The following is a 24,516-nucleotide window of genomic DNA, read 5'->3' on the forward strand; positions in this document are numbered from 1 at the left end:
GTGTGAGTGGGGAGGTCCAGAAATACTTATTAAAGAAGTTTTGTTCCCTCCAAACAGATATTCGAAAGATCAAAGCTATTATCTCTGATTGCCACCACAAACTCCATTCCCAAACTATTAACTCCATCTCCCTTATTAGCTACAGGTTGGAACAAAGTATCTTGCATTCTCCACAAAATGACCCTCATCCATAATTCTGCAGTTTGGTTCCCATCTCTCCAAGGCTAGTCACATATCAATTCTGTACTCACGAGTCTATACTCTGGTAATGCCCTGATTTTAAAATTCTCATCTTTGCTTCCAAACCCTCTATAACTTGGTCCTTCCCCTCTCTGTAATATCCGCCAGGTCTAAGGGATCTCTGCTATCCTCCAATGTTAAGGTCTGAAACATCCCCAATTTTAATCAGTTCATCATTGATCAGCACACCTTCAGCTTCACAGCTCTAGAATTCCCTCGCTCAACCTCTCACCCTCTTTACCATACTCTCCTCCTCCATAACAATAATAAGGAAGATATTCCCAGCCTGAAGGCTGAATAGCATTGTGAATTACATCAAAAACTCATATTTCATTTAAATAATCAGCTTTTAAAATATGCAAACAAACAAAAAACAAACAAACCGGACAGCTAACAAGGAAGTGGTAGATGGAATGTGAAAGAAACTGTAATTTTGACTTAAAATCACATTAAAATTACAAAATGATTCCTAATTTCTTTGCTTCAGGCATTGACATGCATTAAAAAAACATAATTTAAGCACCTCATTGAGAATGCAAACCAATAAAAGAATGGAGCCACATCAGAACATTTTTCCCCTGCATCTTATTAGGCTGAATTAAATCCACCTGCTGAGTTGACCTAATTGTTCAGTTCATTGTGAGGCATATATCTGTTCTGAAATTGTGGAAACAGCCTAAGGATTTTTTCGAACTTAGTACCAACTCTAAAAAGTCTTTGTCATATTCTTTGTCCTAATATCTGTTACGTGGCTTCAAAGTTTTAACCTTTATTTGATAATGCTTCTGTTAAGTGCCTTGGGGTGTTCCACTTCATTAAGGCACTGCACAAATATTCTTAATGCTGAGAAGTGGTTGTCTATTTCATCAGTCCAGAATGTAAAATTTATTACTTAGGCAGGTCTGTTCTAGCTCAGCTAACCAAACGCAAAGATAGCTTGCCTTCCTATCTTGGGATCCAACAATGTGTAGATAATTCCAGGGTGCTCATCTCTATTATTCTTCCCAGAAATCCATCTCATGCACTGATCACACCAAGTCAGCACCTCATAGGATTTGGAACACATTGCCTGAGATTTTGGTCAAGGCAGATTCATTTGTTGCTTTCATAACGGAGTTAGAGAATTAATTGAAGATTCTGCGGGGCTACAGGGAAGAGTCGGGAGACTGGCATGAGCTGAATCACTCTTGCGGAAAAACAGTAGAGCAATGATGGGCCAACTGGTCATCTTTTATGCTGTAAACATTCAATGACATTGATCTCAAATTTCTCTTCCAGTTCGAACCCACATCTCCATTTTCTGCCCCCAGATTTTCATTTGAAGTAGTGTTCTAGACCTTTCATATGCAATTTTGACTTGTACAATGGTCTAAAACTGGCAATAGCGAACAGTATTATGAAACACATAACTGTAGACACTTGAAATTGGAAAACAAAAACAAAAAATGTTGGAGAAACTCAGCAGGTCTGGAGGCTTCAGTGGAGAGAAAACAGAGCCCAGTATGACCCTTCCTCAGATGTGTACCTTTCAACAGGTTTCTCATACACTGGAGAAGTGCCACTAGTGATTTCTTTGCAGGATCCTCCAAGTCTTCTCGTGGCAAGGAAAGCATTCTAACAGTGTCCTCTCAAATTCTACATTATCCAACAGTGAAATGTGATCACACAGTTCTACTGGATGGATGGTCTGTCTATATTTCCAACAGTAGACTCCCGAAGCAATTGCTCTTACTCGGAACACAATGGCAGCAGGAGATTCCCAGAAATACTTTGGACACATCCTCCAAGAATCCATGAAAGAGCCAAATCACAGGAGATCCTGACTTGGACTGACCAAAATGGAGAAGGCACATTCAGAAAGGCACCAAACAGAGAAAACCGAAAGAACTGCAGATGGTGTAAATCAGGAACAAAAACAAAATTACTGGAAAAGCTCAGCAGTCAGCAGTTCCTGCAACATCTGTGAAGGAAAAAACAGTGTAACGTTTCGGGTTCGGTGACCCTTCCTCAGAATGTGGGTCGTTGGGAAAGGTCACTGGACCTGAAACATTAACTCTGTTTTTGCCCTCAAATATGCTGCCAGACCAAACAGAGAAACGTTATTGGGAACGTGCAGTGGCAATGTTAAGGGATTAGAGGGAATCAGACAACCTCTAAACAATTCATCTGCCCAACCCGACATGGGATAACTGCCTCATATGTGGGACAGCCAGCAGATTGCTCACTGGATCTATCAGTCAATTTACAAACTATTGAACCAGACAGGAAGCAAGTCATCCTATAATCTGAGGGTCTGTCTAAGAGAAAGATATTGAATCAGCTGTCCAATTTATGTTCTTCTCCATTTTAATTTACAGTGTTGTCAAAATAGGACTTACTTTCAAACTGGTGGAGCACAGATTTCAGATCAATATCATCTTGTTCAAGACAGAAGAATTGGCATACGGTGGGGAGGGGGGATTCCTGGTAGAAAAGAGGACAGAAAATCCTGAAATAATTTGAAAATGGTAGTGTCCTGAGATGGGGAGGTAGTAGCTCTTGAAAACAATCTGGATACAGAGACTCAGATGGAGCAGGCAAAGCCAGGATGAATGTTTAAACTTTGTGCAGATGAACAGTTGTTTCTCATTTTAAGTGCCAGATCCGTATTGCTTTGGTTTATGTGTGTCCACGTTTTTCCCCATGTTTTTCTAAGCAATTTGCTATCTTAACTATCGCTGTGAGTTTCTCTCTCATTTGCACAATTTCAAGGGTCAGTAGGCTAGATTTCAATAGTTCTTTTCTGACTAGACAATCCTCATGCATCAGGGATATCCTCCTTCACTCTTCTCTGAGAAATCACGTAATTAATATTTCTTTCATGGATATTTAAGTGCAAAAAGGTTTGATTGATCAAAGCCCTCTTTTGATTTGTACTCTCTTTCACAGCTATGGAGATTCAACTGGCATTTTGATTTACTGATTGTTGTACCTGTACACTCAGAGTGAAACAACAATGTCAAATCAAAGACCTGCAAACTCCCATGTGCTGAAAGTTGTTTCAATTGACCCAACAAGGAGGAAATAAAATGTGCACGTGAGTTCAGTCCATATTTCAATGCCCAGGTCATATCTGAATCTAGTAATTGGGTTAAAGGTTACCTGCCTCTAACAGAAATAGATTTGAACTCATTTCCATTTGATTTCAATGATGAAAACAAATATTGAGTGCAAGATTCATGCCATGTGTTATTTCACTGACAAACCTTAGCAGAAAAATGAAATAAATTGCAAAAATAGAAATAAAATTATTTAAACTCGCCCCGATACCAATACCATCCTCCACTCTGAGTACTTGACATTTTAATCATTCACTTTTTTGCTTTCCCTATCTCTGCTATCAAAGATGTCTTTCAGTGTCATGTTGATAATATTGTGTGCCTGTTAGAACAAAACTCTGTGCATTTTTATAGAAGTTTAAATATCCACACCGTCAATCAACATGCTTTGCCAAGAAATGTTGATGTTTTGCAAAATATGTATAAATTTATTTTTTTAAATCTGAAGGATGTTTATAGGGAAAGACTTTTTTTTGGTCTAGCTAGTAATAAGGGACCATAATTTTATAGCTGCATATTGGAGTGAGGAGAGGGCTCCGGTGAAATTTCTTTTATAAAGTGGTTTATTGCATGTTTGGGGACTGGCTGAGGTACTGACCATTCCATCTGTCGGGGAGAAGCTGACTAAGTATTTAACACAATGGAAAAAATTCACTTGCGCTAAGTTGGCACAGATGGGACAGACTACACATAAAACCTTTCTAGTTCTGTATATAAATTTTCTGTATTTAATAAACACTTTTCATTTAACATGGCAGGCAATAACAATTTACAAACTCAACAGGCTGTAAGTTATGACCAGAGATGTCACTGTGTGAACGCTTAATGTGTTTGCTTCAAGTTTCTTTGCTCAGTATGTTAGGAGAGGTGCTAATTCATTAATTTCAAATAGATTTATGATTAATTAAGAATGGAGGGTGGCATTTGTTACAAACATATTATGCCACAATGTTGCAGTGCTTACACTAATTTTCACACTAATCTTTCAAACTCATTAGTAGAATTTCTAATAAATCATAGTTCCTCTTTTAGAATTCTGTTCTACCCACATGTTTTCAAATACATCATTGTTCTATTTAAATAGTTTACGTATTTAACAAGAAAAAAAGCACAAGAGTGTATTTCCCAATCTATATTATACTTCATGTAAATGTTTATTGATTAATTTCTGTCTGGATTACCTTTACACAGGAATTAACCATTATAATACTAACAACACATACAAGTCACACTTAAAAAACACATCTAATATAGAAATGCATACTGAGGTGTTTCGCAGAGCCATTAACAGGAACAAAACAGACACTAACTAAGAGGAAAAAAATGAGCTTGGGTGACCAGAAATTTGGTCAAGGAGTTAGGTTTTTAAAGAGACATTGCAACATCAGGCTGAGGAGGAGAAGATTACAGCAGCTGGAAATAAGACAAAGCAATCTGAATTAAAAATGCAGGAGAAACACAAGCAACATTTGGCAATGCAGGTAGAAAAACAGCTCAATTAATGATGAAATGTAAGATAAAAATGAGTTGACAGAGAGTGGAATAGCTGAACACAGCACTGACTCAATTGATAATAAAGTGTGAAGCTGGATGAACACAGAAGGCCAAGCAGCATCTCAGGAGCACAAAAGCTGACGTTTTGGGCCTAGACCCTTCATCAGAGAGGGGGATGGGGTGAGGGTTCTGGAAAAAATAGGGAGAGGGGGGAGGCGGAATTCCTCTGCCTCCGCCGCATCTGCTCCCATGATGAGGCATTCCACTCCCGCACATCCCAGATGTCCAAGTTCTTCAAGGACTGCAACTTGTCCCCCACAGTGGTCGAGAACGCCCTTGACCACGTCTCCTGCATTTCCCGCAACACATCCCTCACACCCTGCCCCCGCCACAACCGCCCAAAGAGGATCCCCCTCGTTCTCACACACCACACCACCAACCTCCGGATAAAACGCATCATCCTCCAACACTTCCGCCATCTACAATCCGATCCCACCACCCAAGACATTTTTCCATCCCCACCCTTGTCTGCTTTCCGGAGAGACCACTCTCTCCGCGACTCCCTTGTTCGTTCCACACTGCCCTCAAACCCCACCACACCCGGCACCTTCCCCTGCAACCGCAGGAAATGCTACACTTGCCCCCACACCTCCTCCCTCACCCCTATCCCAGGACCCAAGATGACTTTCCATATTAAGCAGAGGTTCACCTGCACATCTGCCAATGTGGTATACTGTATCCATTGTACCCGGTGTGGCTTCCTCTACATTGGGAAAACCAAGTGGAGGCTTGGGGACCGCTTTGCAGAACACGTCCGCTCGGTTCGCAATAAACAACTGCACCTCCCAGTCGTGAACCATTTCAACTTCCCCTCCCATTCTTTAGATGACATGTCCATCATGGGCCTCCTGCACTGCCACAATGATGCCACCCGAAGGTTGCAGGAACAGCTACTCATATTCCGCTTGGGAACCCTGCAGCCCAATGGAATCAATGTGGACTTCACCAGCTTCAAAATCTCCCCTTCCCCCACTGCATCCCAAAACCAGCCCAGTTCGTCCCCTCCTCCCACTGCACCACACAACCAGCCCAGCTCTTCCCCTCCCCCTACTGAATCTCAAAAGCAGCCCAGCCTGTCTCTGCCTCCCTAACCTGTTCTTCCTCTCACCCATCCCTTCCTCCAAGCCGCACGTCCATTTCCTACCTACTAACCTCATTCCACCTCCTTGACCTGTCCGTCTTCCCTGGACTGACCTATCCCCTCCCTACCTCCCCACCTATACTCTCCTCTCCACCTATCTTCTTTTCTCTCCATCTTCGGTCCGTCTCCCCCTGTCTCCCTATTTATTCCAGAACCCACACCCCTTCCCCCTCTCTGATGAAGGGTCTAGGCCCGAAACGTCAGCTTTTGTGCTCCTGAGATGCTGCTTGGCCTGCTGTGTTCATCCAGCTTCACACTTTATTATCTTGGATTCTCCAGCATCTGCAGTTCCCATTATCACTGACTCAATTGAGCTATGAGCAAGGATACCAGAACACAAAATTTCAAGTGACAAAGAATCCACTCTCGTTAGGAAGAAATGAGTCAAAGTTCAACTCAATGAGTAGAAGAAAAGCAAAAAGAAATGTTTTAAAAATTAAAAATTCATTAAAACTTTCTTGGCTGAACAATGAATTTACCTTAACACTGTTCTTAAAGCTGCTAAAGTGTAAAATTAACTGATTCCATTAAAAAAAGGCAACATTAAAGCAATATCTCCTGGAAAAGAATGACAGAGGATTACATCATAAAAGCTGAAAGATAACGGAAATCCTGCATTTAAACAGAATGAGATGCATAATCATAATCATAATTCAAATGTTCAACTCGTTGAAATTTTTTTCACAGATTTAAGCATGAAAAACATGCAAACCTGGAAGAAAATGGAGGAGTTAAAAACTGAACATTGCGTGTCAGAAATAAAAACAGAAAGCATTGCAGAAACTTGGCAAGTCTGGCTGCGTTTGTACGAAGAGAAATAAAGATAACATTTTGCATCTGATATCTGGAAAGGGGAGGAAAGTAAAGATATCGTTCAGCGAAAGGCAAACAGGCTGCAAATAGTAGTAAAAAGGAGATATAGATGATGAGTAGGTTTTGAAATAGAAACTTAGGTCAGCTCTAACCCATTTTTCCTCATCTTCTAAGAATAGCTCCCAACACAGGAAAGGCAATAGCCTCGTAGTATTGTCACTGGACTGTTAACCCAGAGACCCTGGGGATCCGAGTTTGAATCCTGCCATAGCAGATGGTGGAATTTGAATTCAATAAATATCTGGAATTAAGAGTCTAATGATGACTCACAGCAATGTGGATGACTCTTAATTGCCCTCTGGGTAATTAGTGATGGGCAATAAATGCTGCCTCATCCCATGAACGAATAAGGGAAAAAAATCTCTTCAACATTCCATGTGGCACTTTCTCATGTAATCACAGAAAGTGTAACATTTGTACCAGTACTTCCTTCCTTTTTAATTTCCAAGTACCCAAGCGTACATCCCAGGTGAAGCAGCAATTTACTTCCACTCCTTTCAATGTGGTCCACTATTCGCTGCTCACAATGTGGCCTCCTTTACATTTGTGGGAACAACCACAGACTGGTGGCCACTTTCTGGAACACCTCCACTCTGTACACAAGAATGACTCTGATTTTGCAGTTGCTTGCCATTTCAATACACCAGCTTATTTTCATATAAAACTTGCTGTCCACACATGGTGCAAGTATTCCAGTGAAGATTTTTGCAAGGTGACTGAAGAGAACCTCATTTTTTTGCTTACAGCCTTCAAAACTCAACATTGACTTCAACAGTTTCAGATTATGTACTCTGTCCTCCATTTTGATCACCCCTCATCCCCAATCCTCCCACAAGTGTCTTGTTTGCAAGTGTTTGCTCTCAGAAGACCTTTTTTCCGAAAACCATTAAGACTTACTGTTCTTCATGCTACTTCTCTACAACCGTTGGCACGACCATTGCCTTTTGCTGTGAGGCGCCTTTACCATCTATTCCACTTGCTCCTATTCCCCCCTTCTCTATAGCATAAAACTCAACAATTTTCCAGACCCCTTCCGTTCCAAAGTAGGGAGACGGAGGTACAAAGTTGGTTTTCTAAAGTGAAAAGCTGATGACAAATTACTGTCTGGCTCTCAAGGAGAATAAAGCAAACCACTGAACCCTGAGAAATGACATGAAATGGTATTCCTCTTTTGATTCCAATTCACAGCCATCAGTACCAGAAGCCAGAAAGTTTGGTAGCAATCAGCCATACTGTTCTTGACAAAGATAAATAGACCAAGCAAATTTGGAGACAAACACAAAAATTGCTCAAAAAACTCAGCAAGTTAGACTGCATCTGTGGAGAGAAAGCAGAGTTAATATTCTGGGTCCAGTGACCCTTCTTCAGAACTATAAAATTTTTGGGCCATCAAGAACACTATCTCAGGTTCCATCTGTATGAAAACCATACAGATTTTTAAAAAGGAATGTACAGTACAATCTTTTAACCAAGGACATGAAAGATCCATATAAATGATGCAACGAGAAAAAGAAAATCTTTTGCAATAATTGAAACAGTGCAAATCAGCCAGTAGCAAAAGAAACACTAATTTGCAAGATTACTACAAAAATTTTTTTCATTTGTTTTGGATGGATAATATGAATGGTAGACTGTAAAAGTCAGTTATGTTTAAAATAACTCTTTTCAATTTAAGGTGAAACAGAACATTCTGGACTGGGATAACAAGGTTTAGAGCTGGATGAACCCAGCAGGCCAAGCAACATCAGAGGAGCAGGAAGGGTGATGTTTCGGGCCTAGGCCCTTCTTCAGAAATGTCAGCCTTCCTGCTCTGCTGATGCTGCTTGGCCTGCTGTGTTCATCCAGCTCTACACTTGTTATCTCAGATTCTCCAGCATCTGCAGCTCCTGCTAATTCTGGACTTGGATATGAGATGACACTGAACACTGGCAATTAGAGACAGGCCAATGTGATCTGGTTGCTATGGGGAAAGAAACTCAAACAGAAATCTCTTGATATATCAAATGGTAGTCTTCATACTTGCGACTTCTGCTATTTTAGACTGACGGAAAGACATGGCAGAGCAGGAGAAGCAAAGCAGCTGAGTCCAAGGGAAGAGAGAATTGTCTGATGTTCACCAAGCAGGATCTTTGTGAGGGTTGGTGTTCTTTTTGAAATGATGGAGAGAGAATTGATAAGGTATTTGGAGATTGAGGGAGCAACGAGTTGCCAAGGTGGGTCTTGCTAATGAAAGTCAGTTCTGAATTCAGATGGGTGGAGTTGTCTTTGGAAGTTTCAATGTGGTGCGGAAGAGAGAAATGCACCTGCTGGAGAGCCAGGAGTTAAGTCTGCCAACTCTCAGAGGAGGTACCAGTAAGGCTTTCACCTGAACCCTCCATCAGGTAAGGGACATGTACTTTCCTGTCTGGATTAGTCCCAGGAGCACAATATGGTGAGCACATCATTGATGTACCTCCGCATCTGATCAAAGAAGCAATAGTTAGGCTTTCTGACACTGAAAAGACTACTGGAGACCAGGCACCTGCTCAGCCCCAGCCAGAAGATGGGCCCATGGACTTGGATATTAGTGACTTTATCAAACACAGAAAACAGGAGCAGAAGTAGACCAGAGATAATGGGAACTGCAGATGCTGGAGAATTCGAGATAACAAAGTGTGGAGCTGGATTAACACAGCAGGCCAAGCAGCATCTTAGGACCACAAAAGCTGATGGTTTGGGCCTGGACCTTCATCAGTGAGCAGGATGGGGAGAGGGTTCTGAAATAAATAGGGAGAGAGGGGGAGGCGGACCGAAGATGGATAGAGGAGATAGGTGGAGAGGTAGGGAGAGGATAGGTCAGTCTGGGGAGGACAGATAGGTCAAGGGGGTGGGATGAGGTTAGTAGGTAGGAAATGGAGGTGTGGCTTGAGGTGGGAGGAGGGGATAGGTGAGAGGAAGAACAGGTTAGGCAGGCAGGGATGAGCTGGGCTGGTTTTGGGATGCAGTGGTGGGAGGGAAGATTTTGAAGCTGGTGAAGTCCATATTGATACCATTGGGCTGCAGGGTTCCCAAGCAGAACCTGAGTTGCTGTTCCTGCAACCTACGGGTGGCATCATTGTGGCACTGCAGGAGGCCCATGATGGACATGTTGTCTAAGGAATGGGAGGGGGAGTTGAAATGGTTCACAACTGGGAGGTGCAGACTGGGAGCTGTAGACCATTTGGCTCTTACTGCCTGCTCCACCATTCAATACAATTATGGTTGATCATTCAGCTGAGTACCCTGTTCCTACTTTCTCCCTATATCCTTCGATGTCTTCTAGGAACTATATCCATGTCTTTCTTGAAGGTCTTCAATGTTGTGGCCTCAATGGTTTCTTGTGGTAGAGAAGCACTGCAACAGCTTGCAGGTTTGTAAGTTGCAGTCAGTAAAATGGATCATAGGATGAAGGAGTTTGCCAACATTGTAAGTGCTGTGATGGTTCTGTCCTGTTATTTGTAAATGTTGTGGTGCAGAAATGCAGTTGGGCTACACACTGCTTCATTTGATAACTCAGCTGAGATTTCTGGCCCATTCTCTCTGGAATCATGGGTGCAATCTTTTGTGAAGCATCAGATTATTTAGCTACTCGTTACCTGCTCAGTTAACAGGCAAATATTTATGTTACATAATGCTTCTGAATACAGAGGGAATCAGCAGCAGCCAACAATTTTATTCAATGGACTATCTTGTGCCATCACCCTTCATTAAGAAAGTGCCACAAATCCTGTGTCATCTCATTGTTGCTAGTGTTGCACCACAAAATAGCTCTGTGCCATCTTATGATCGTATATGTTTGCCCGTGCGAAAAGCATTCTTCATGTGATGAAATTTAATTTTAAAAGAGGCATTATTTTTCAGACAAAGTATATTGTTTGGAGTAGCAATAACAAAAAAACTGTGCTGAAATGGTAGAACACAGTCACTGCAACATTGAATGTAAATATTGACTTAAATCACTGTATGTTTAATTGCGCTCTATAGTTCTGGTACATGTTGAAGTTTGTTCCAGAATTAACACCATTATTAGGTGATAAAACAGCTTTTATGAGCTAAAACCAATATATAGCCCAATTGAACTTACAAAATCCAAAAAAGTTACAGAAAATCATTAACGTTACAATTACCTTATTGTTAACATAATACACTGCCTGAAAAGGTTTTGAAGGTAGATTCAATCATTGCTTACAAAAGGGAATTGGGTATCTGCTTCTAAGGGAAACATTTGCAGTGCTTTCGGGAAAGAGCAGGTGAGGGGGATTACTTGGTTACTCCCAAAAGCCAGCATGATGGTCGAAATAGCTATCTATGCTATGTGGTTCAACAAGTTCTCACAGGAATACACAACTTATGAAAACAAAACTTGTTAAGTGTTAGATACACAAAACAAAGGCAGAAAATATTCAGGGAGAGAGGGGGAGGCGGACCGAAGATGGAGAGTAAAGAAGATAGGTGGAGAGAGTATAGGTATAGGGAGGGGATAGGTCAGTCCAGGGAAGACAGTCAGGTCAAGGAGGTGGGATGAGGTTAATAGGTAGATGGGGGTGCGGCTTGGGGTGGGAGGAAGGGATGGGTGAGAGGAAGAACCGTTTAGGGAGGCAGAGACAGGTTGGACTGGTTTTGGGATGCAGTGGGTGGGGGGGAAGAGCTGGGCTGGTTGTGTGGTGCAGTGGGGGGAGGGGACGAACTGGGCTGGTTTAGGGATGCAGTAGGGGAAGGGGAGATTTTGAAACTGGTGAAGTCCACATTGATACCATTAGGCTGCAGGGTTCCCAGGCGGAATATGGGTTGCTGTTCCTGCAACCTTCGGGTGGCATCATTGTGGCAGTGCAGGAGGCCCATGATGGACATGTCATCTAGAGAATGGGAGGGGGAGTGGAAATGGTTCCCCACCTGTAGGGGTTCTATGATGATCCCTTCCTCAGGCATAGTGTGTGAAAGAGGGTATAAGACATGGAATTTATGAGCAGAAAGGAAACAAGCCTAAAAGTGGCTGCCTCTTGGTGAATCTTTAATCAGTTAGGAAGAAGACTACAGATTAAAATGTAAAATCCAGATTCCTTTCAAGTCATTGTCCTGAGATAACTAAAGGTTTTATTAATGTATACAAGTGGTGACATCTCAGGTCAGACATTACATTTTAGGTGTGAGGTTTTAAAAAATCCCATTTAAAAGACAGATTCAAACAAACCAAGATAATAAAATGAGGCTGGATGAACACAGCAGGCCCAGCAGCATCTCAGGAGCACAAAAGCTGACGTTTCGGGCCTAGACCCTTCATCAGACCGTCAGCTTTTGTGCTCCTGAGATGCTGCTGTGTTCATCCAGCCTCACATTTTATCATCTTGGATTCTCCAGCATCTGCAGTTCCCATTATCACAGATTCAAACAAACCTGTTGGACTATAACCTGGGGAGGTTTGATTTTTGACAACGTCCACCCCAGTCCAACAACAGCATCTTCACATTTTGATTGAAATAGGGAAGCGAGTGGAAACTAACCATTTGCGTGAAGGTGTAGAGCTGGAGGAACACAGCGTGCCACGCAACATCAGCGGAGCAGGAAAGCTGGGCCTACTGCGTTCCTCCAGCTCGACACCTTGTTATCTCAGACTCTCCAGCATCGGCAGGTCCTACTATCTCTAACTGTTTGAGTGCTTTTTTTTAAAGAAGCAAGGTCCATTCGTAGAGCCCAGCCGAGTCAAGAAGCCACCAGCCACAAAGCTCCCCTAACCCGGACAACAGCACCCTCTCACACAACCGGACTGAAGGCTGCTCAGCACCTCCGATCCAACTCACGGCTAGAGAGCAAAGCGCATGCCCGTCTCCGACAGCCGGTTCTGCGCGTGTTCTTCCTTGCCACGGCTGTGAGTGCTGCGTGTGCTGGGGACAGGGGAGAGTGGGCAGTGCGCATGCTCTGGGCCTCGCCTGTCTCCGACGCGGGTTTCCGTCCCACTGTCTTCAGTCAACGGCTAGCAGCTCCGGGCTGGACCGGGAGGGTAAAATTGCCCTGTCTCATGTCAATGGCGTCCGATACCAGTGACGCTGAAGAGTTTTACGATGCGGCTGAAGATGTCCACGCGGTCCCATCGCCGGCCGCGTAAGTAGCGATAATGAGAGACTTAAGGGAGGGGGGCCTGACCCGGGGACAGTTCGTAGTGCCGCAGGGAGTACAGCCCCGGCCTGAGTAACCGTCTCTCCCGCTGTGCACTCCACCCTTCCTCTACTCACCCCGCGCACCCCACCTCCCTTCCTCTACTCACCCCGCGCACCCCACCTCCCTTCCTCGACTCACCCGGCGCACCCCACCTCCCTTCTCTTCTCCCGCCCCGACTACCTTTCTCTTCTTCTTCCCCACACCCCCCCCCCCAAACAACCGCCTTGCCCTTCTCCCACCCCGGGACCGCCATTGCCCTTCTCCCACCCCGGGACCGCCATTGCCCTTCTCCCACCCCGGGACCGCCATTGCCCTTCTCCCACCCCGGGACCGCCTTGCCCTTCTCCCACCCCTCCACCCCGGGACCGGGACCGCCTTGCCCTTCTCCCAACCCCGCCTTGCCCATCTCCCACCCCGCCATCCCGGGACCGCCTTCCCCATCCCCTTCACCCACCCCGCCATCCCGGGACCGGGACCGCCTTGCCCATCTCCCACCCCGCCATGCCCATCTCCCACCCCGCCATCCCGGGACCGCCTTCCCCATCCCCTTCACCCACCCCGCCATCCCGGGACCGGGACCCGCCTTGCCCTTCTCCCACCCCGCCGTCCCGGGACCCGCCTTGCCCTTCTCCCACCCTGCCGTCCCGGGACCGCCTTGCCCTTCTCCCACCCCGCCGTCCCGGGACCGCCCTGCCCTTCTCCCACCCGGCCGTCCCGGGACCGCCTTGCCCTTCTCCCGCCCCGCCGTCCCGGGGCCGTGGCCGCCTTGCCCGTCTCCCGCCCCGCCGTCCCGGGACGGCCTTGCCCTTCTCCCACCCGGCCGTCCCGGGACGGCCTTGCCCTTCTCCCACCCGGCCGTCCCGGGACGGCCTTGCCCTTCACCCACCCGGCGGTCCCGGGACGGCCTTGCCCTTCACCCACCCGGCCGTCCCGGGACCGCCTTGCCCGTCTCCCGCCCCGCCGTCCCGGGGCCGTGGCCGCCTTGCCCGTCTCCCGCCCCGCCGTCCCGGGGCCGTGGCCGCCTTGCCCGTCTCCCGCCCCGCCGTCCCGGGGCCGTGGCCGCCTTGCCCGTCTCCCGCCCCGCCGTCCCGGGGCCGTGGCCGCCTTGCCGGTCTCCCGCCCCGCCGTCCCGGGGCCGTGGCCGCCTTGCCGGTCTCCCGCCCCGCCGTCCCGGGACCGTGGCCGCCTTGCCGTTCTCCCGCCCCGCCGTCCCGGGGCAGTGGCCGCCTTGCCGGTCTCCCGCCCCGCCGTCCCGGGGCCGTGGCCGCCTTGCCGGTCTCCCGCCCCGCCGTCCCGGGGCCGTGGCCGCCTTGCCGGTCTCCCGCCCCGCCGTCCCGGGGCCGGGGCCGTGGCCGCCTTGCCCTTCTCCCGCCCCGCCGTCCCGGGGCCGTGGCCGCCTTGCCCGTCTCCCGCCCCGCCGTCCCGGGGCCGTGGCCGCCTTGCCCGTCTCCCGCCCCGCCGTCCCGGGGCCGTGGCCGCCTTGCCCGTCTCCCGCCCCGCCGTCCCGGGGCCGTGGCCGCCTTGCCGGTCTCCCGCCCCGCCGTCCCGGGGCCGTGGCCGCCTTGCCGGTCTCCCGCCCCGCCGTCCCGGGGCCGCCTTGCCCTTCTCCCGCTCCGCCGTCCCGGGGCCGGGGCCGCCTTGCCGGTCTCCCGCCCCGCCGTCCCGGGGCCGGGGCCGCCTTGCCGGTCTCCCGCCCCGCCGTCCCGGGGCCGGGGCCGCCTTGCCCTTCTCCCGCCCCGCCGTCCCGGGGCCGGGGCCGTGGCCCCCTTGCCCTTCTCCCGCCCCGCCGTCCCGGGGCCGTGGCCGCCTTGCCCTTCTCCCGCCCCGCCGTCCCGGGGCCGTGGCCGCCTTGCCCGTCTCCCGCCCCGCCGTCCCGGGGCCGTGGCCGCCTTGCCCGTCTCCCGCCCCGCCGTCCCGGGGCCGTGGCCGCCTTGCCGGTCTCCCGCCCCGCCGTCCCGGGGCCGTGGCCGCCTTGCCCGTCTCCTGCCCCGCCGTCCCGGGGCCGGGGCCGTGGCCGCCTTGCCCATCTCCCGCCCCGCCGTCCCGGGGCCGGGGCCGTGGCCGCCTTGCCCTTCTCCCGCCCCGCCGTCCCGGGGCCGTGGCCGCCTTGCCCGTCTCCCGCCCCGCCGTCCCGGGGCCGTGGCCGCCTTGCCCGTCTCCCGCCCCGCCGTCCCGGGGCCGTGGCCGCCTTGCCGGTCTCCCGCCCCGCCGTCCCGGGGCCGTGGCCGCCTTGCCGGTCTCCCGCCCCGCCGTCCCGGGGCCGTGGCCGCCTTGCCGGTCTCCCGCCCCGCCGTCCCGGGGCCGTGGCCGCCTTGCCGGTCTCCCGCCCCGCCGTCCCGGGGCCGCCTTGCCCTTCTCCCGCTCCGCCGTCCCGGGGCCGGGGCCGCCTTGCCGGTCTCCCGCCCCGCCGTCCCGGGGCCGGGGCCGCCTTGCCGGTCTCCCGCCCCGCCGTCCCGGGGCCGGGGCCGCCTTGCCCTTCTCCCGCCCCGCCGTCCCGGGGCCGGGGCCGTGGCCCCCTTGCCCTTCTCCCGCCCCGCCGTCCCGGGGCCGTGGCCGCCTTGCCCTTCTCCCGCCCCGCCGTCCCGGGGCCGTGGCCGCCTTGCCCGTCTCCCGCCCCGCCGTCCCGGGGCCGTGGCCGCCTTGCCCTTCTCCCGCCCCGCCGTCCCGGGGCCGGGGCCGTGGCCGCCTTGCCGGTCTCCCGCCCCGCCGTCCCGGGGCCGTGGCCGCCTTGCCGGTCTCCCGCCCCGCCGTCCCGGGGCCGTGGCCGCCTTGCCGGTCTCCCGCCCCGCCGTCCCGGGGCCGTGGCCGCCTTGCCGGTCTCCAGCCCCGCCGTCCCGGGGCCGGGGCCGCCTTGCCGGTCTCCCGCCCCGCCGTCCCGGGGCCGGGGCCGCCTTGCCCTTCTCCCGCCCCGCCGTCCCGGGGCCGTGGCCGCCTTGCCGGTCTCCAGCCCCGCCGTCCCGGGGCCGGGGCCGGGGCCGCCTTGCCGGTCTCCCGCCCCGCCGTCCCGGGGCCGGGGCCGCCTTGCCGGTCTCCCGCCCCGCCGTCCCGGGGCCGCCTTGCCCGTCTCCCGTCCCGGGGCCGTGGCCGCCTTGCCCTTCTCCCGCCCCGCCGTCTCGGGGCCGTGGCCGCCTTGCCCTTCTCCCGCCCCGCCGTCCCGGGGCCGGGGCCGTGGCCGCCTTGCCCGTCTCCCGCCCCGCCGTCCCGGGGCCGTGGCCGCCTTGCCCTTCTCCCGCCCCGCCGTCCCGGGGCCGTGGCCGCCTTGCCCTTCTCCCGCCCCGCCGTCCCGGGGCCGTGGCCGCCTTGCCCGTCTCCCGCCCCGCCGTCCCGGGGCCGGGGCCGCCCTGCCCTTCTCCCACCCGGCCGTCCCGGGACCGCCCTGCCCTTCTCCCACCCGGCCGTCCCGGGACCGCCCTGCCCTTCTCCCACCCGGCCGTCCCGGGACCGCCCTGCCCTTCTCCCACCCGGCCGTCCCGGGACCGCCCTGCCCTTCTCCCACCCGGCCGTCCCGGGACCGCCCTGCCCTTCTCCCACCCGGCCGTCCCGGGACCGCCTTGCCCGTCTCCCGTCCCGGGGCCGTGGCCGCCTTGCCCTTCTCCCGCCCCGCCGTCCCGGGGCCGGGGCCATGGCCGCCTTGCCCTTCTCCCGCCCCGCCGTCCCGGGGCCGTGGCCGCCTTGCCCTTCTCCCGCCCCGCCGTCCCGGGGCCGTGGCCGCCTTGCCGGTCTCCCGCCCCGCCGTCCCGGGGCCGGGGCCGCCTTGCCCGTCTCCCGTCCCGGGGCCGTGGCCGCCTTGCCCTTCTCCCGCCCCGCCGTCCCGGGTCCGGGGCCGTGTCCCCCTTGCCCTTCTCCCGCCCCGCCGTCCCGGGGCCGTGGCCGCCTTGCCCTTCTCCCGCCCCGCCGTCCCGGGGCCGTGGCCGCCTTGCCCGTCTCCCGCCCCGCCGTCTCGGGGCCGTGGCCGCCTTGCCCTTCTCCCGCCCCGCCGTCCCGGGGCCGGGGCCGTGGCCGCCTTGCCCGTCTCCCGCCCCGCCGTCCCGGGGCCGTGGCCGCCTTGCCCGTCTCCCGCCCCGCCGTCCCGGGGCCGTGGCCGCCTTGCCCGTCTCCCGCCCCGCCGTCCCGGGGCCGTGGCCGCCTTGCCCTTCTCCCGTCCCGCCGTCCCGGGGCCGTGGCCGCCTTGCCCGTCTCCCGCCCCGCCGTCCCGGGGCCGTGGCCGCCTTGCCCTTCTCCCGCCCCGCCGTCCCGGGGCCGTGGCCGCCTTGCCCGTCTCCCGCCCCGCCGTCCCGGGGCCGTGGCCGCCCTGCCCTTCTCCCACCCGGCCGTCCCGGGACCGCCCTGCCCTTCTCCCACCCGGCCGTCCCGGGACCGCCCTGCCCTTCTCCCACCCGGCCGTCCCGGGACCGCCCTGCCCTTCTCCCACCCGGCCGTCCCGGGACCGCCCTGCCCTTCTCCCACCCGGCCGTCCCGGGACCGCCCTGCCCTTCTCCCACCCGGCCGTCCCGGGACCGCCCTGCCCTTCTCCCACCCGGCCGTCCCGGGACCGCCCTGCCCTTCTCCCTCCCGGCCGTCCCGGGACCGCCCTGCCCTTCTCCCACCCGGCCGTCCCGGGACCGCCCTGCCCTTCTCCCACCCGGCCGTCCAGGGACCGCCCTGCCCGTCTCCCGCCCCGCCGTCCCGGGGCCGTGGCCGCCTTGCCCTTCTCCCGCCCCGCCGTCCCGGGGCCGTGGCCGCCTTGCCCGTCTCCCGCCCCGCCGTCCCGGGGCCGTGGCCGCCTTGCCCGTCTCCCGCCCCGCCGTCCCGGGGCCGTGGCCGCCTCGCCGGTCTCCCGCCCCGCCGTCCCGGGGCCGTGGCCGCCTCGCCGGTCTCCCGCCCCGCCGTCCCGGGGCCGTGGCCGCCTCGCCGGTCTCCCGCCCCGCCGTCCCGGGGCCGTGGCCGCCTCGCCGGTCTCCCGCCCCGCCGTCCCGGGGCCGTGGCCGCCTCGCCGGTCTCCCGCCCCGCCGTCCCGGGGCCGTGGCCGCCTCGCCGGTCTCCCGCCCCGCCGTCCCGGGGCCGTGGCCGCCTCGCCGGTCTCCCGCCCCGCCGTCCCGGGGCCGTGGCCGCCTCGCCGGTCTCCCGCCCCGCCGTCCCGGGGCCGTGGCCGCCTCGCCGGTCTCCCGCCCCGCCGTCCCGGGGCCGTGGCCGCCTCGCCGGTCTCCCGCCCCGCCGTCCCGGGGCCGTGGCCGCCTCGCCGGTCTCCCGCCCCGCCGTCCCGGGGCCGTGGCCGCCTCGCCGGTCTCCCGCCCCGCCGTCCCGGGGCCGTGGCCGCCTCGCCGGTCTCCCGCCCCGCCGTCCCGGGGCCGTGGCCGCCTCGCCGGTCTCCCGCCCCGCCGTCCCGGGGCCGTGGCCGCCTCGCCGGTCTCCCGCCCCGCCGTCCCGGGGCCGTGGCCGCCTCGCCGGTCTCCCGCCCCGCCGTCCCGGGGCCGTGGCCGCCTCGCCGGTCTCCCGCCCCGCCGTCCCGGGGCCGTGGCCGCCTCGCCGGTCTCCCGCCCCGCCGTCCCGGGGCCGTGGCCGCCTCGCCGGTCTCCCGCCCCGCCGTCCCGGGGCCGTGGCCGCCTCGCCGGTCTCCCGCCCCGCCGTCCCGGGGCCGTGGCCGCCTCGCCGGTCTCCCGCCCCGCCGTCCCGGGGCCGTGGCCGCCTCGCCGGTCTCCCGCCCCGCCGTCCCGGGGCCGTGGCCGCCTCGCCGGTCTCCCGCCCCGCCGTCCCGGGGCCGTGGCCGCCTCGCCGGTCTCCCGCCCCGCCGTCCCGGGGCCGTGGCCGCCTCGCCGGTCTCCCGCCCCGCCGTCCCGGGGCCGTGGCCGCCTCGCCGGTCTCCCGCCCCGCCGTCCCGGGGCCGTGGCCGCCTCGCCGGTCTCCCGCCCCGCCGTCCCGGGGCCGTGGCCGCCTCGCCGGTCTCCCGCCCCGCCGTCCCGGGGCCGTGGCCGCCTCGCCGGTCTCCCGCCCCGCCGTCCCGGGGCCGTGGCCGCCTCGCCGGTCTCCCGCCCCGCCGTCCCGGGGCCGTGGCCGCCTCGCCGGTCTCCCGCCCCGCCGTCCCGGGGCCGTGGCCGCCTCGCCGGTCTCCCGCCCCGCCGTCCCGGGGCCGTGGCCGCCTCGCCGGTCTCCCGCCCCGCCGTCCCGGGGCCGTGGCCGCCTCGCCGGTCTCCCGCCCCGCCGTCCCGGGGCCGTGGCCGCCTCGCCGGTCTCCCGCCCCGCCGTCCCGGGGCCGTGGCCGCCTCGCCGGTCTCCCGCCCCGCCGTCCCGGGGCCGTGGCCGCCTCGCCGGTCTCCCGCCCCGCCGTCCCGGGGCCGTGGCCGCCTCGCCGGTCTCCCGCCCCGCCGTCCCGGGGCCGTGGCCGCCTCGCCGGTCTCCCGCCCCGCCGTCCCGGGGCCGTGGCCGCCTCGCCGGTCTCCCGCCCCGCCGTCCCGGGGCCGTGGCCGCCTCGCCGGTCTCCCGCCCCGCCGTCCCGGGGCCGTGGCCGCCTCGCCGGTCTCCCGCCCCGCCGTCCCGGGGCCGTGGCCGCCTCGCCCCGTCTCCCGCCCCGCCGTCCCGGGGCCGTGGCCGCCTCGCCGGTCTCCCGCCCCGCCGTCCCGGGGCCGTGGCCGCCTCGCCGGTCTCCCGCCCCGCCGTCCCGGGGCCGTGGCCGCCTCGCCGGTCTCCCGCCCCGCCGTCCCGGGGCCGTGGCCGCCTCGCCGGTCTCCCGCCCCGCCGTCCCGGGGCCGTGGCCGCCTCGCCCGTCTCCCGTCCCGGGGCCGTGGCCGCCTTGCCGGTCTCCCGCCCCGCCGTCCCGGGGCCGTGGCCGCCTTGCCGGTCTCCCGCCCCGCCGTCCCGGGGCCGTGGCCGCCTTGCCGGTCTCCCGCCCCGCCGTCCCGGGGCCGTGGCCGCCTTGCCGGTCTCCCGCCCCGCCGTCCCGGGGCCGTGGCCGCCTTGCCGGTCTCCCGCCCCGCCGTCCCGGGGCCGTGGCCGCCTTGCCGGTCTCCCGCCCCGCCGTCCCGGGGCCGTGGCCGCCTTGCCGGTCTCCCGCCCCGCCGTCCCGGGGCCGTGGCCGCCTTGCCGGTCTCCCGCCCCGCCGTCCCGGGGCCGTGGCCCGCCTTGCCGGTCTCCCGCCCCGCCGTCCCGGGGCCGTGGCCGCCTTGCCGGTCTCCCGCCCCGCCGTCCCGGGCCGTGGCCGCCTTGCCCTTCTCCCGCCCCGCCGTCCCGGGGCCGTGGCCGCCTTGCCCTTCTCCCGCCCCGCCGTCCCGGGGCCGTGCCGGCCTTGCCATTCTCCCGCCCCGGGGCCGTGGCCGCCTCGCCCGTCTCCCGCCCCGCCGTCCCGGGGCCGTGGCCCGCCTCGCCCGTCTCCCGTCCCGGGGCCGTGGCCGCCTTGCCGGTCTCCCGCCCCGCCGTCCGGGGCCGTGGCCGCCTTGCCGGTCTCCCGCCCCGCCGTCCCGGGGCCGTGGCCGCCTTGCCGGTCTCCCGCCCCGCCGTCCCGGGGCCGTGGCCGCCTTGCCGGTCTCCCGCCCCGCCGTCCCGGGGCCGTGGCCGCCTTGCCGGTCTCCCGCCCCGCCGTCCCGGGGCCGTGGCCGCCTTGCCGGTCTCCCGCCCCGCCGTCCCGGGGCCGTGGCCGCCTTGCCGGTCTCCCGCCCCGCCGTCCCGGGGCCGTGGCCGCCTTGCCGGTCTCCCGCCCCGCCGTCCCGGGGCCGTGGCCGCCTTGCCGGTCTCCCCGCCCCGCCGTCCCGGGGCCGTGGCCGCCTTGCCGGTCTCCTCCGCCCCGCCGTCCCGGGGCCGTGGCCGCCTTGCCGGTCTCCCGCCCCGCCGTCCCCGGGGCCGTGGCCGCCTTGCCCTTCTCCCGCCCCGCCGTCCCCGGGGCCGTGGCCGCCTTGCCCTTCTCCCGCCCCGCCGTCCCGGGGCCGTGGCCGCCTTGCCATTCTCCCGCCCCGGGGCCGTGGCCGCCTCGCCCGTCTCCCGCCCCGCCGTCCCGGGGCCGTGGCCGCCTTGCCCTTCTCCCGCCCCGCCGTCCCGGGGCCGTGGCCGCCTTGCCCGTCTCCCGCCCCGCCGTCCCGGGGCCGTGGCCGCCTTGCCGGTCCTCCCGCCCCGCCGTCCCGGGGCCGTGGGCCGCCTTGCCGGTCTCCCGCCCCGCCGTCCCGGGGCCGTGGCCGCCTTGCCGGTCTCCCGCCCCGCCGTCCCGGGGCCGTGGCCGCCTTGCCCTTCTCCCGCCCCGCCGTCCCGGGGCAGTGGCCGCCTTGCCCTTCTCCCGCCCCGCCCGTCCCGGGCCGTGGCCGCCTTGCCATTCTCCCCGCCCCGGGCCGTGGCCGCCTCGCCCGTCTCCCGCCCCGCCGTCCCGGGGCCGTGGCCGCCTTGCCCTTCTCCCGCCCCGCCGTCCCGGGGCCGTGGCCGCCTCGCCCGTCTCCCGCCCCGCCGTCCCGGGGCCGTGGCCGCCTCGCCCGTCTCCCGCCCCGCCGTCCCGGGGCCGTGGCCGCCTCGCCCGTCTCCCGCCCCGCCGTCCCGTGGCCGTGGCCGCCTCGCCGGTCTCCCGCCCCGCCGTCCCGGGGCCGTGGCCGCCTCGCCGGTCTCCCGCCCCGCCGTCCCGGGGCCGTGGCCGCCTCGCCGGTCTCCCCGCCCCGCCGTCCCGGGGCCGTGGCCGCCTTGCCCTTCTCCCGCCCCGCCGTCCCGGGGCCGTGGCCGCCTTGCCCTTCTCCCGCCCCGCCGTCCCGGGGCCGTGGCCCGCCTTGCCCTTCTCCCGCCCCGCCGTCCCGGGGCCGTGGCCGCCTTGCCATTCTCCCGCCCCGGGGCCGTGGCCGCCTCGCCCGTCTCCCGCCCCGCCGTCCCGGGGCCGTGGCCGCCTTGCCCTTCTCCCGCCCCGCCGTCCCGGGGCCGGGGCCGTGGCCGCCTTGCCCGTCTCCCGCCCCGCCGTCCCGGGGCCGTGGCCGCCTTGCCCGTCTCCCGCCCCGCCGTCCCGGGGCCGTGGCCGCCTTGCCCGTCTCCCGCCCCGCCGTCCCGGGGCCGTGGCCGCCTTGCCGGTCTCCCGCCCCGCCGTCCCGGGGCCGTGGCCGCCTTGCCCGTCTCCTGCCCCGCCGTCCCGGGGCCGGGGCCGTGGCCGCCTTGCCCATCTCCCGCCCCGCCGTCCCGGGGCCGGGGCCGTGGCCGCCTTGCCCTTCTCCCGCCCCGCCGTCCCGGGGCCGTGGCCGCCTTGCCATTCTCCCGCCCCGGGGCAGTGGCCGCCTTGCCCGTCTCCCGCCCCGCCGTCCCGGGGCCGTGGCCGCCTTGCCCTTCTCCCGCCACGCCGTCCCGGGGCCGGGGCCGTGGCCGCCTTGCCCGTCTCCCGCCCCGCCGTCCCGGGGCCGTGGCCGCCTTGCCCGTCTCCCGCCCCGCCGTCCCGGGGCCGTGGCCGCCTTGCCCGTCTCCCGCCCCGCCGTCCCGGGGCCGTAGCCGCCTTGCCCGAGTCCCGCCCCGCCGTCACGGGGCCGTGGCCGCCTTGCCCGTCTCCAGCCCCGCCGGGCCGTGGCCGCCTTGCCCGTCTCCCCGCCCCGCCGTCCCGGGTCCGTGGCCGCCTTGCCCGTCTCCCGCCCCGCCGTCCCGGGGCCGTGGCCGCCTTGCCCTTCTCCCGCCCCGCCGTCCCGGGGCCGTGGCCGCCTTGCCCTTCTCCCGCCCCGCCGTCCCGGGGCCGTGGCCGCCTTGCCCTTCTCCCGCACCGCCGTCCCGGGGCCGTGGCCGCCTTGCCCGTCTCCCGCCCCGCCGTCCCGGGGCCGTGGCCGCCTTGCCCTTCTCCCGCCCCGCCGTCCCGGGGCCGGGGCCGTGGCCGCCTTGCCCGTCTCCCGCCCCGCCGTCCCGGGGCCATGGCCGCCTTGCCCTTCTCCCGCCCCGCCGTCCCGGGGCCGGGGCCGTGGCCGCCTTGCCCTTCTCCCGCCCCGCCGTCCCGGGGCCGTGGCCGCCTTGCCCTTCTCCCGTCCCGGGGCCGGGGCCGTGGCCGCCTTGCCCGTCTCCCGCCCCGGGGCCGTGGCCGCCTTGCCCGTCTCCCGCCCCGCCGTCCCGGGGCCGTGGCCGCCTTGCCCTTCTCCCGCCCCGCCGTCCCGGGGCCGGGGCCGTGGCCGCCTTGCCCTTCTCCCGCCCCGCCGTCCCGGGGCCGTGGCCGCCTTGCCCTTCTCCCGTCCCGGGGCCGGGGCCGTGGCCGCCTTGCCCGTCTCCCGCCCCGGGGCCGTGGCCGCCTTGCCCGTCTCCCGCCCCGCCGTCCCGGGGCCGGGGCCGTGGCCGCCTTGCCCTTCTCCCGCCCCGCCGTCCCGGGGCCGGGGCCGTGGCCGCCTTGCCCTTCTCCCGCCCCGCCGTCCCGGCGCCGTGGCCGCCTTGCCCTTCTCCCGCCCTGCCGTACCGGGGCCGGGGCCGTGGCCGCCTTGCCCGTCTCCCGCCCCGCCGTCCCGGGGCCGTGGCCGCCTTGCCCTTCTCCCGTCCCGGGGCCGGGGCCGTGGCCGCCTTGCCCGTCTCCCGCCCCGCCGTCCCGGGGCCGTGGCCGCCTTGCCCTTCTCCCGCCCCGCCGTCCCGGGGCCGGGGCCGTGGCCGCCTTGCCCTTCTCCCGCCCCGCCGTCCCGGGGCCGTGGCCGCCTTGCCCTTCTCCCGCCCCGCCGTACCGGGGCCGGGGCCGTGGCCGCCTTGCCCGTCTCCCGCCCCGCCGTCCCGGGGCCGTGGCCGCCTTGTCCTTCTCCCTTCCCGGGGCCGGGGCCGTGGCCGCCTTGCCCGTCTCCCGCCCCGCCGTCCCGGGGCCGTGGCCGCCTTGCCCTTCTCCCTTCCCAGGGCCGGGGCCGTGGCCGCCTTGCCCGTCTCCCGCCCCGCCGTCCCGGGGCCGTGGCCGCCTTGCCCTTCTCCCGCCCCGCCGTCCCGAGGCCGGGGCCGTGGCCGCCTTGCCCTTCTCCCGCCCCGCCGTCCCGGGGCCGGGGCCGTGGCCGCCATGCCCTTCTCCCGCCCCGCCGTCCCGGGGCCGTGGCCGCCTTGCCCATCTCCCGCCCCGCCGTCCCGGGGCCGTGGCCGCCTTGCCCTTCTCCCGCCCCGCCGTCCCGGGGCCGTGGCCGCCTTGCCCTTCTCCCGCCCCGCCGTCCCGGGGCCGTGGCCGCCTTGCCCTTCTCCCGCCCCGCCGCCCCGGGGCCGTGGCCGCCTTGCCCTTCTCCCACCCCGCCGCCCCGGGACCGTGGCCGCCTTGCCCTTCTCCCACCCCGCCGTCCCGGGACCAGGACCCCCTTGCCCTTCTCCCACCCCGCCGTCCCGGGGCCGCCATCCCCTTCTCCCACCCCGCCGTCCCGGGACCGCCATCCCCTTCTACCACCCCGCCGTCCCGGGACCAGGACCGCCTTGCCCTTCTCCCACCCCGCCGTCCCGGGACGCCATCCCCTTCTCCCACCCCGCCGTCCCGGGGCCGCCATCCCCTTCTCCCACCCCGCCATCCCCTTCTCCCACCCCGCCGTCCCG

The 24,516-nt window shown here is 61.8% G+C and overlaps 1 protein-coding gene across 2 annotated transcripts in view; it reads left to right on the top strand.

The window, feature by feature from the left end:
• The first annotated feature begins 12,778 nt into the window (after window positions 1-12,778).
• wdr44 (WD repeat domain 44) overlaps window positions 12,779-24,516 on the top strand; it is a 95,059-nt gene continuing 83,321 nt past the window's right edge. Inside the window, exon 1 of one of the 2 annotated variants that reach the window (XM_048544667.2) lies at window positions 12,779-13,023. In XM_048544667.2, coding sequence (XP_048400624.1) covers window positions 12,836-13,023 — 188 coding nt within the window. In that variant the 5' untranslated portion in view covers window positions 12,779-12,835. The remainder of the gene's footprint in view (window positions 13,024-24,516) is intronic. The other variant, XM_048544668.2, reaches the window with a different exon arrangement.

The sequence above is a fragment of the Stegostoma tigrinum genome, chromosome 15 (assembly GCF_030684315.1).
Source record: "Stegostoma tigrinum isolate sSteTig4 chromosome 15, sSteTig4.hap1, whole genome shotgun sequence".
NCBI classification, from domain to species: Eukaryota; Metazoa; Chordata; class Chondrichthyes; order Orectolobiformes; family Stegostomatidae; genus Stegostoma; species Stegostoma tigrinum.